General features: G+C 40.6%; 1 protein-coding gene across 17 annotated transcripts in view; it reads left to right on the top strand.

Annotated features, from left to right (window-relative positions):
- The window catches only part of ABI3BP (ABI family member 3 binding protein), a 566204-nt gene that overhangs the window by 312539 nt on the left and 241493 nt on the right, over positions 1-12172 (top strand). For 14 of the 17 annotated variants that reach the window (XM_075336532.1, XM_075336540.1, XM_075336538.1 and 11 more), the window contains exons 9-10: positions 7588-7659; positions 10536-10613. In XM_075336532.1, coding sequence (XP_075192647.1) covers positions 7588-7659; positions 10536-10613 — 150 coding nt within the window. The remainder of the gene's footprint in view (positions 1-7587; positions 7660-10535; positions 10614-12172) is intronic. The other 3 variants (XM_075336537.1, XM_075336546.1, XM_075336549.1) reach the window with 1 other exon arrangement.

Raw genomic sequence — 12172 nt, forward strand, 5'->3', positions numbered from 1 at the left:
TTGCACTTTTGGTCATATACCAAAATGAGTTGAAAAAGGACAGATGCTGGTGGAAAGGGGAACAGGTGTGTTGGAAAGGGGAAAAAAGTTTTGGTCCGTGGATTTGGTGGTTAAGCAACAGTAACATTTGCTGAAGAAACACCATCTGTTACAGTGGGACAGGCAGATTTGGATAAAGTGGTATATACTATGTTACCGCTATATAACGAAAATTAATAAGAAAAGAAAGAGAAAGGTATATATCCCCATCAGCAGTCAGTGTGCACCGTGCTCCCAGTTGGAAAAGGAGAGGTTGGCAACTGGAAGGTTTGGTGGAGGATACAGAGCTGTGTGGCTATGAAACTAATAGTAGCCTGAACCGAGTTAGACGCCATTCGGATCTGGAGACTGTGAGCCCTGTTAGCTTCACAGGGTCCACATGCCCACCCAGCCCAGGAACTCCCTGTTAACAACACAGGGGCCATTGAGTACGCTGACCGTGTGCGTAGGGGCACACCTGTGGATAGCAGGCGCATCAGCAGCAGCAGGCCTGTTAATGCCACTGGGCTGCACAAGCAGGACTGGTAGGACAGGAGCTGGTCTTAACCGTTCTGCGTTACCAACTGTGGTGGTGGCCTGCATCGACACCCTATCCCTGCCTACCTCTGGCCTAAAGCCGCAATGGGTTCAACACATGGAGGTGTGCTCTTTCGGAGCATAATAGAAGACTGCGCACCTCCTTGTTGGCTCCAGCCCCTTTTATAACCTGGGTCCGCCCCAAACCAGGGTGAACCACAATGCACCTCCTGGAGACAAAAGTAGAGTGACACGTCATGAGTGGCATAACTAGCGTCCTATTTGGAACCGCAACTTCAATGATGACCTCATGGCTGCCATGACCCAAACACCTCACCAGTCATCGTCTGACCATCAATAATGCGGTGACAAGTCATAGGGGTGGGCCTCTGCAAGCCATGTGGGAGGACACCTGATGCCCTGTGGTCTATATGGGACCCCCACATCAGGGGCAGGGCCAAAGAGTTCATTACCGGACCTAGTCTCTGATGCAGTAAGTGCCTGAGCATGCTCAGTAGCATGAAATACAGTCTCTGAAAAAAGACTATCAGCTTTAGCATGGTGTCTAGGCACAAAACAGGACTTAGACCCGGCACGGAATGCAAGCACCTGTGCAAAGAGGCTTTTCACACTTAGTGTGGGAGCATGCGCTGTATCCCGAAATGAAGACTTAGCGTCAGGAATGGCACAGTCAGGCTGAGCATACTCACTAGGCGAAACACTGTAATTAGGCTGCAGCTGGGGTAAATCGGCACACGCATGCGAACTAGCTGCCTCTCCACACTTAGACGTGGAGGAGAAATTGCTCTTGGAGATGCTGTCTATGAACAGAAGGAAAAGCTAAAGGAAGCCTGACTTTCTATCCCTCCGAATTATCAAATGCAGCAATGAATTCCCTGAGTTTGCTATAACATTAGCGTAGCAAAATGTGCATGAGGGTGTCATGTAGAGGTGCTAGAAATAGCTTGGCACCAGTGGGGCACTAATGGAATACAACAGCCAGTTCTATGATGCCACTAAATGGCAGTATTTTTTGCTATCATTATAGCTTATTAAAAACAGAGCAGGAGGGTGTCATGCAGAGGTGCTAGAAATAGCTTGGCACCAGTGGGACACTAATGGAATACAACAGCCAGTTCTATGATGCCACTAAATGGCAGTATTTTTTGCTATCATTATAGCTTATTAAAAACAGAGCAGGAGGGTGTCATGCAGAGGTGCTAGAAATAGCTTGGCACCAGTGGGGCACTAATGGAATACAACAGCCAGTTCTATGATGCCACTAAATGGCAGTATTTTTTGCTATCATTATAGCTTATTAAAAACAGAGCAGGAGGGTGTCATGCAGAGGTGCTAGAAATAGCTTGGCACCAGTGGGGCACTAATGGAATACAACAGCCAGTTCTATGATGCCACTAAATGGCAGTATTTTTTGCTATCATTATAGCTTATTAAAAACAGAGTAGGAGGGTGTCATGCAGAGGTGCTAGAAATAGCTTGGCACCAGTGGGGCACTAATGGAATACAACAGCCAGTTCTATGATGCCACTAAATGGCAGTATTTTTTGCTATCATTATAGCTTATTAAAAACAGAGCAGGAGGGTGTCATGCAGAGGTGCTAGAAATAGCTTGGCACCAGTGGGGCACTAATGGAATACAACAGCCAGTTCTATGATGCCACTAAATGGCAGTAAATTTTTGCTATCATTATAGCTCATTAAAAACAGAGCAGGAGGGTGTCATGCAGAGGTGCTGCACATAGATTTGCACCAGTGGGGCACTAATGGAGTACAACAGCCACTTCTTGTATGCCACTAGGTACACTGAGTGTTTGCTAGTATAATGGCTTAGTAACAATGAGTTTGAGTGTGCAATGCAGGCAGAGGTGCTGCAAATATCTTTGCAATAGTGTGACTAGACAAAAGTCAAATAGCCACGTTTAGGATGCCACTAGGTACACTGACTGTTTGCTAGTATAATGGCTTAGTTAAAAAGAGTTGGAGTGTGCAATGCAGGCAGAGGTGCTGCAAATATCTTTCCACTAGTTTGACTACACAAAAGTCCAATAGCCACGTTTAGGATGCCACTAGGTACACTGACTGTTTGCTAGTATAATGGCTTAGTTAAAAAGAGTTGGAGTGTGCAATGCAGGCAGACATGCTGCAAATATCTTTCCACTAGTTTGACTACACAAAAGTACAATAGCCACGTTTAGGATGCCACTAGGTACACTGACTGTTTGCTAGTATAATGGCTTAGTTAAAAAGAGTTGGAGTGTGCAATGCAGGCAGACATGCTGCAAATATCTTTCCACTAGTTTGACTACACAAAAGTACATAGCCACGTTTAGGATACCACTAGGTACACTGACTGTTTGCTAGTATAATGGCTTAGTTAAAAAGAGTTTGAGTGTGCAATGCAGGCAGAGGTGCTGCAAATATCTTTGCAATAGTGTGACTTTCGAGATCGCACATGCGTAAAATGACCTATGTGCGATCCCGAAAGATCGCACTTGCGATCTAGAATTTCACATCGCTAATGAGATCGCTAGTGATGTCGTAGTGTGTAAAGTACCCTTTACTCAAAATATGTCAAACCCCTCAAAATCCAAAATGAAACAGAATGGGAAATTTTAGAAAGAGAAACATAAAAACATTCCATAGGGAAAAGCAATTACTTATCAAGATTATCCTAAACTGAGAAGTTGGGACTGTAAACATCTATCAACTTTGGAATATAGCCAGCATTGAAGGCTGAATGCAATGTGAGTATAAATAGCCCCTCCCAAGATGTCATAGGTCAAACAAAACAAGGACATGAACACACCTGAATAGAAATAAAACAGAAAGGCAATGCAAAGAAAAGGAAAGACAAGAGAACTAACGGCAGTTGGACTGAGACAAAACCGGCTGTGATTCAAAAGAGTGGGAAACCAACCATACAACTAGAGGTCATCAGATCAAGACCAGAGTTGAGCCATGACACACATACCAAGCTTAAGACATCAGTGTCTACACAAACCATCAGAAGGTGATGCACAACATTGGGCTATGAGCCAGATGTTCAGCTCCAGTTGTTCTCTTGACCTCACACCACTCTCAATAACTATCATTGTGTAGAGGAAAATGGTAATGAAGTCTGGAATGAAGATCTTTTCTCTTCAGATATGAGGCCTGCAATGCCATGAAGAGGCCTTCGCGATGGATACCACAGCAGTTCTACTCCCAGGATTATGATGCATGATGGATGGCATAATGTATGATTATTGGATACTTCTAGCCTTCATTTTGGGTATAATACCTGCTTGACATTATATTGATTTGATTGTGGTACCGGTGGTATGGCCATTTCTCAAAAGTATTCCAGGAGTCATTTTTCAACATTACAACATTAGATCACATGTTTCTTGTGTTATTGTGAGCATCCTGCTTGGCCTAAATGTGTTACTATGGCTTGTAGCATGTCTGGACTAGCACATCTGGGATGTCATTGGTCAGCAAATGCAACGGAAGCTGCCAAAAGGAGATCTTCATGATTTTTGTTCCCATGTGTATTGAGTTTGGCAGAACATTCATCAGACAACAATTAATAACCTCACTGACAGCTTGCCAAGGTGTGTAAGTGCATGTATTTCTACGCGTGGTACTCATATTCAATAATTATATTGAGATGTTTTCAAAAACTTCTTTCTATTTTTGTCATCATTTGTATATTATTATCATTAACATATACTCTATTATATACTGTATATATTATACACTGAAAAAAAAATAGAACAATGCCTGAATTGTTACCCCCAATCAAAAATTAAGGAATGTTAATGGACAAGTAGCAGAAAATAGTATCATTAAAATACTGTATATAACTAATATCTAAAAAAGCCCACATATATCTAAAAGTACCGTCACACATAACGAGATCACTAGCGAGATCGCAGCTGAGTCACGGTTTCCGTGATGCAGTAGTGATCCCGTTAGCGATCTTGTTATGTGTGACACCTACCAGCGATCAGGCCCCTGCTGTGAGATCTCTAGTCGTTGCAGAATGGTCCTGGCCATTTTCTTCAAAGGCAATGTCCTGCTGGGCAGGACAAATCGCTGTGTTTGACACTGTGTGACAGAGTCACAGTGACTGCTAAGATCGTTATACAGGTCGCTACTGCGACCTGTATTGTTCCTGCATCGCTGGTAAGATGTGACTGTGTGACATAACACCTGCGACCTCCCAGCGACTTACCTGCGATCCCTATCAGGTCGCATCGTTTTCGGGATCGCTGGTAAGTCGTTGTGTGTGACTGGGCCTTAAGTCTGTAGATAAATTAAGAAAAGTAAAAAGATAAAATTATAAATCCTTAAGGCTAATAGAGGCCATGTTCTTAAGTGGTTAATAAAATTCATTACATATAAAATCTATCACATCCTTGATCCAATATGTGATGCCAGCATTGTCTCATGCAGCACTTCCATATGTTTTCCAGTCTGTTTTGTTGCTATAATAGAAATCATTATCAAAATTGGATCACTTACCCTGCCAGTATTAATAATGAAATCAATTTGCCTGAAAAAACTGTAAGGAAAGAACCTTTCTTTCCCATCCCGCCTTCCATTTTTCTGTAAATCTGATATTTTAATAGTAGTTGTTTTTTTATTTATACACTAATATCTTGATGATTTGGATCATGATGTACTAATCTGGTATATTAGTCCTTATGCTAGTGTTCTAAAGAAAGCATAATTCCACTTTTTGACAGTCTGCACAATACAATTTACTGGTTTTGATTATTATTTTGTTTTGTCCGCATGCTCTAATAGGATACGGTTGGTTTGTACAGCTGAAACAATTTGTATGAACAGAACTGGTCAAAAAAAGTACCAAATAACCATAATAAAAGTATTTACAAAGTTATTCAACGTTTTATGAAGAACTGACTAATGGAATAATCTTCATGACTGTAATATTTTTCCATCTTCTAGTCTGGACTAAGTGTTCATCCCGCTAAGGTTAAGTCCCTTTTTCCACATGCTGTTCTACTGTTCTGGATCTGCAAACTCCTGTGTTGGTGCTAGTAGTAATATATCTTGCTGCCTCTATGGACCATGTTTCCTGCATTGAGGTGTAATTGCAAAAATCAGTTAAAAATTGGAAGTTTTAACCTATGTTACCATTATAGGAGAAAACAAATACTGTACTGGTGGTAGACCATTACTACATAGATGGATACATGAATGTTCTGACCTTGTTGCTAGTATGGATGTTCTGACCTTGCTGCTAGTTTGATATAAGACTAATCCATTATCAGCGGTGGCCAACCAGAGAAGGGTTGCCTATCCAGCCGGTAACAAGGGTGTCTGTATTTTGGCAGTAAGTGAAAAATATGTATTGTTTAAGGTCATAGATAGAAAAGGTAAAAGCGGAGAATTAACAATCATTGATACCTTTTATTAGCTGATTGAAAAGATGATGACAAATAACATGCTTTTGAGAACATACAGCATAGGTCTGTTTTTCAGACATGGTTTAACGTAAAATGTTTTGTGTTACATATTTATACACAAATGAAAAATGATATAATGCGGTAAATAAGGCAAGTGATATGAAGCAGATCCATCAATATGAGTGGGGGAGTAAATAGTTGGAGAAGAAAATAGTTCAAGCCAGCCAATAGACAAGTTACGAGTGCAAACCACTCAAGCGAGCAGCGCAGTGCTTGGGTATGAGTGATTCTCAGCCCTGTGCGAGCCGGTTGCAGTGTTTGAACGGCTCACAGTGGGGGTAAAATCAGCATGATCAGATGCATTGTGCACACACAAACAAAAACAAGAAAAATATGAAAAATGCTGCCTACCCGCCCCCGGAAGTGTTCTGCCTATGGCTGGCAGCATGTGGGTTGGAGCCATGACCTGCCCAATTACTGAATTCCATTGAGGTGCGGATCAAGTCGGGGTCAAAAACTGTACTTCAAATGTACCTGGCAAACCGAACTTCCAAAGGTTCACTCATCTCTATTTACTAACTGTTTTTAACTATTGTTAATAATAAAAATATAGCTATTTTTTACTAATTGAGCTTTGTACATTCTCTATATGGGTATTATTTTATTTTATTTTACATATTGGTTTCATAATTTAAAGGGAATATGTCAGTAGATTTTTGCTGCCTCATCTGAGAGCAGCATGATGTGGAGAAAGAAGCCCTGAGTTCAATGGTATATCACTTAGATTAGTGGCTTTAGCTGTTCTGACACTGTGAAAGATTTTCTTTTTTTTAATAATCGGTTCTGGCAGAGCTGCCCCTGCCCACCCAAGGCTTTTTGTGCACATTTACATAGACAGAATTTGCTAATTACAGAAGGGGGTGGAGTCAGACTACAGGTCAAATGCTTCTCAGACCCACTAATGATAAGGCAAACAAGCTTAAACTAACATTGTAAGTAAACAAAAGCAGTCTTTGAGATAAGAAACACAGAGCTGCATTCTCTGTTTTAACTCTTACAGCATGCTGTTTTAGATTACATTGCAGAAATCTGGTGACAAAGTCTTTTAAGCTCAGGACAGTAATGTAGGTTCAATAGAACAGATGATAGCTGATCAGTGCGGGGTACCATGTGTCAGACGCCTACTGATCCTACAAATAGGTCACCAATGTGTCTGTTCCAGACTATCCCTTAACAAATGAGATTTTAAATACACCTTTTAGAGTACCAAGTGGTTAAAAAAAGACACATGTTGTTGTCATTACCAGAAACATTTTCTTTATTGCCACTGATGTGTTGACATTTTTCGCCTCCAGGGGATTAAATACAAATATAGAAAAATTGGCAGCATCTGAGATAAATTGTTCTCATTGGACTATTCTGCATTCACTGACAGTTGTTTCTTTTCAGCTCTTATATGTAGAGTTGGCGTAATTATTATTTATAAGTTCATCCTGTTTTTTTGTAGAAATTTCTAGTTCATCCAAGAATTGCATATCCCAAGAAGACTGAACATAAATGTATTTTTAATATGGATTTAACTTTTTTTTTATTTTAGTTTCCAAAGTTACAGAGTTTCTTCCAGTCTCTAAAGCTTCGGAAAAACCTATTGTTGAAGATCTTAAACCAGGTATAATTTTTCAGAAAAGTTAAATAATTGAATATGTAATACTTTTCTTGTTCATTTAAAGAGGTATTCCAATCTTCAACATTAGTGGCTTTACCTACAAGATATGCCATAGATATTTAACAGGCGCAGGTCCCACTGCTGGGACCCACATCTTGAGAACAGGGAGCAATGAGATAACTGTGCAAACACAGACCTCTATTTTAATTTGCATGGGAATTTTTAAAAATACCAAGCTTGCTCAGCAATTTTTAAAGCTCTTAGTTTTGTGTACATGATGTCTTTTTCAGGCAGATATCGGGTCTTCTCCTCCCTGTCTGTGATTTCCCAAACCCTCCGCTTGCCTCTTCTATTTGAAGAGAAGATTTCATACAGAGGAAGCAGGTCACTGAAAAAGCAGTGACCTGTTATTCAAATAGTGGCGAGCGGAGGGACCAGAGAATCACAGACAGGGAGGAGAAGACCCAGTGTACAGTCCATACCCTGTAATAAGCAGAAAACTCCAAATGCTGATTAAAGAAGAACAACAAAGGGCATTTCTTCACCAAATGTATCAGTTTAATCTGTATTACAGCGTCATTACAGTTTTGTCTTTAATTATCTTGAAAAATTGTGCTGACAAGTTCATTTTAAAAGAGGTGTCCTGACCATTCTTCTGTCACCTTGCTCTTGGAAGTCCTTCATTTTTAAACATGCAATTTAAAGAAAATGCTGGCTAAAAAGCTAGCGCAAATATGTAAGTTAATAAGACATGAAGAAAGATGCTTCATGAAAAACTGCATTTTTCTGGTGTTTTTTTCCAGGTAAAATTCAGTGGGTATGCATACACTACTCGCCTCTGACAGCAGAGCACAACGGGACCCTGTTTTGAGATAAATGTAGGTCATGGCAGTGGGACCACATTAATTGGGCATTTACAGTTAGGTCCAGAAATATTTGGACAGTGACACAATTTTCGCGAGTTGGGCTCTGCATGCCACCACATTGGATTTGAAATTAAACCTCTACAGAATTCAAGTGCAGATTGTAACGTTTAATTTGAAGGTTTGAACAAAAATATCTGATAGAAATTGTAGGAATTGTACACATTTCTTTACAAACACTCCACATTTTAGGTCAAAAGTAATTGGACAAATAAACCAAACCCAAAAAAAAAATTTTTATTTTCAATATTTTGTTGCGAATCCTTTGGAGGCAATCACTGCCTTAAGTCTGGAACCCATGGACATCACCAAACGCTGGGTTTCCTCCTTCTTAATACTTTGCCAGGCCTTTACAGCTGCAGCCTTCAGGTCTTGCTTGTTTGTGGATCTTTCCGTCTTATGTCTGGATTTGAGCAAGTGAAATGCATGCTCAATTGGGTTAAGATCTGGTGATTGACTTGGCCATTGCAGAATGTTCCACTTTTTTGCACTCATGAACTCCTGGGTAGCTTTGGCTGTATGCTTGGGGTCATTGTCCATCGGTACTATGAAGCGCCGTCCGATCAACTTTGTGGCATTTGGCTGAATCTGGGCTGAAAGTATATCCCGGTACACTTCAGAATTCATCCGGCTACTCTTGTCTGCTGTTATGTCATCAATAAACACAAGTGACCCAGTGCCATTGAAAGCCATGCATGCCCATGCCATCACGTTGCCTCCACCATGTTTTACAGAGGATGTGGTGTGCCTTGGATCATGTGCCGTTCCCTTTCTTCTCCAAACTTTTTTCTTCGCATCATTCTGGTACAGGTTGATCTTGGTCTCATCTGTCCATAGAATACTTTTCCAGAACTGAGCTGGCTTCATGAGGTGTTTTTCAGCAAATTTAACTCTGGCCTGTCTATTTTTGGAATTGATGAATGGTTTGCATCTAGATGTGAACCCTTTGTATTTACTTTCATGGAGTCTTCTCTTTACTGTTGACTTAGAGACAGATACACTTACTTCACTGAGAGTATTCTGGACTTCAGTTGATGTTGTGAACGGGTTCTTCTTCACCAAAGAAAGTATGCGGCGATCATCCACCACTGTTGTCATCCGTGGACGCCCAGGCCTTTTTGAGTTCCCAAGCTCACCAGTCAATTCCTTTTTTCTCAGAATGTACCCGACTGTTGATTTTGCTACTCCAAGCATGTCTGCTATCTATCTCTCTGATGGATTTTTTCTTTTTTTTCAGCCTCAGGATGTTCTGCTTCACCTCAATTGAGAGTTCCTTAGACCGCATGTTGTCTGGTCACAGCAACAGCTTCCAAATGCAAAACCACACACCTGTAATCAACCCCAGACCTTTTAACTACTTCATTGATTACAGGTTAACAAGGGAAACGCCTTCAGAGTTAATTGCAGCCCTTAGAGTCCCTTGTCCAATTACTTTTGGTCCCTTGAAAAAGAGGAGGCTATGCATTACAGAGCTATGATTCCTAAACCCTTTCTCCGATTTGGATGTGAAAACTCTCATATTGCAGCTGGGAGTGTGCACTTTCAGCCCATATTATATATATAATTGTATTTCTGAACATGTTTTTGTAAACAGCTAAAATAACAAAACTTGTGTCACTGTCCAAATATTTCTGGACCTAACTGTATGCCTTATTATTATTATGAATATATCATGAATGTCACAGATGGGACAATCTCTCGACGTCTGTATTTAAAAAGATAAATATTTTTCATTTATGAGTTACCTTTGCAAATAAGTACATCGTGTTTTAATCTAATTTTATTTTAATCTAATTTTATTTTTCAAGTCATTAATGAAATTTGTTTTGCTTCTCTATTGTAATAATAACATCTTTATTACAGGACCTCTAATTGTATAATTATTTGTTTTCTTGCCTTAATTTATTTTTTCATAATCATATTTTTGTGTATCTATTTTCACATTTTCTGTAACAGTTGCAAGCCAACCTATTGTGGAAACTTTTACTGCAGAGTCATCTACTGGTACCCTAGAATGGGTCAGAGCAACCATGGGTAAAATAACGATAACTTCCATGATTCTCACCATTATCATTTTTCCTTGAGTTCATATTTTCCAGTGAACAATTTACATTGTTGCCTTTCTAGGAAACCATGGCTGAATTGTCATTCAACAGATATGAATTTTCTTCATTTTTTCATGACTTCTCCTCTTTGTTCATATAGAAATAGCTCCTCAGCCATCAGCCAGTGAGCTCAGCTCGCATATTACTTGTGCTGCATGTGGCAGTTGCTTCTTTCCTTTCTAGCATTTAGGCATCGCTTTGTGCTACAAATTAATTGTGCGCATTGTGGCCGGCAAGTTTACAAAGCAACTATTGTTTTATTATGTCTTTATTTCAAAGTCAAAAGCTTTCCAGATCGATCTTTTTTCTCTAAAACAAATGTGGTTCATCTCCAAAAAAAAAAGAAAATATGAACCTTGTAGTGCTGCATAGTGACTGAATTTAGACATGACCTTTCGATGTAAGGTTTGTAAATTAACAATAAGAGGTTGATTTATTTATTGCTATTTTCTGTGAAGCTTTAGCTTAAAGCGGACCAATCATCAGGATTTTCCTATATAACCTAAAGCCAGTGCTAATGTAAAGGGGGGTTCAGGGCTATGGCCACCCCCACGTAAGTAGGCGGCACACTATTGTTTAACTTGTAATATGATGTATTGTGTTTTGTGTGGGTGGCCACCAAATGGCAGCGTGGTCAGGGGCAGTAGTCATGGCACCTGGCTAAACAGTTGGGGGTTAAGGGAAAGGAGGGGGGAGAACTATAAAAAGGACAGTATCAGAATAGAGGATAGGAGTGTCCCCAGGAGTAGATAACGAAAGGAGGAAGCTTAAACCTCTCTTTTGCCCAAATTGCTGATTTAATTTGATTGACCCAAGGAAGGTCGTCCCTGCGTATATGGACCCACGGGAGCTAGCATATTGGTAATTGTGGCCCCAGGAGCGGGGTATAGTCTGGACGGCAGACAAGGCGTTCGTTTCCTGGATACATGTCACCTAAGATGTCTCCGGCGGGGCTACAGGTCAGTGACCCCCTCGTGCAGTACTTGTGCAGTTGGTCGTAGTGACCCCCTGTCAGATAAGGGAAGGACCCCAGGACTAGTGGAGTCAGTCACACAGGACCATGTTAGTCGGGAGAAAAAGGGGCCTGGTGGTTTCTGCAAGAGCCCAGGTGCAAAGAAAGCGGTTGGCTGCCAAATTTAATAGAACAGTGGAGTTTAGTGGGAACCCTGATGGGATCAGGAATGGTGCCAGAACAGTAAAGAAGTTAGACGCTGCAGATGCGGTACTGACAAGAAGAAAAACGGAGAAGTTAACTGTATTAAATGCTGAACAGACCAGTAGTGAAGTGCAGAAGATGAATGCTGTACATGTTACTGAGAAAAGAAGTAAAGTTCCGTCGTTTGAAAAACCTACTACTGTGTGCAGTTTATTGCGTCAGTGTGAGAATAGACTGCGTGGAAGACATCCTTTTAGTAACGTGGCATCCGGGAGGTGAGAGGTTACTGAATGGGTATGCTGTGGCCTGGTAACCCCTGAATGCACCGTATC

This window comes from Anomaloglossus baeobatrachus, chromosome 2, assembly GCF_048569485.1.
Source record: "Anomaloglossus baeobatrachus isolate aAnoBae1 chromosome 2, aAnoBae1.hap1, whole genome shotgun sequence".
In the NCBI taxonomy this organism is placed as follows: domain Eukaryota; kingdom Metazoa; phylum Chordata; class Amphibia; order Anura; family Aromobatidae; genus Anomaloglossus; species Anomaloglossus baeobatrachus.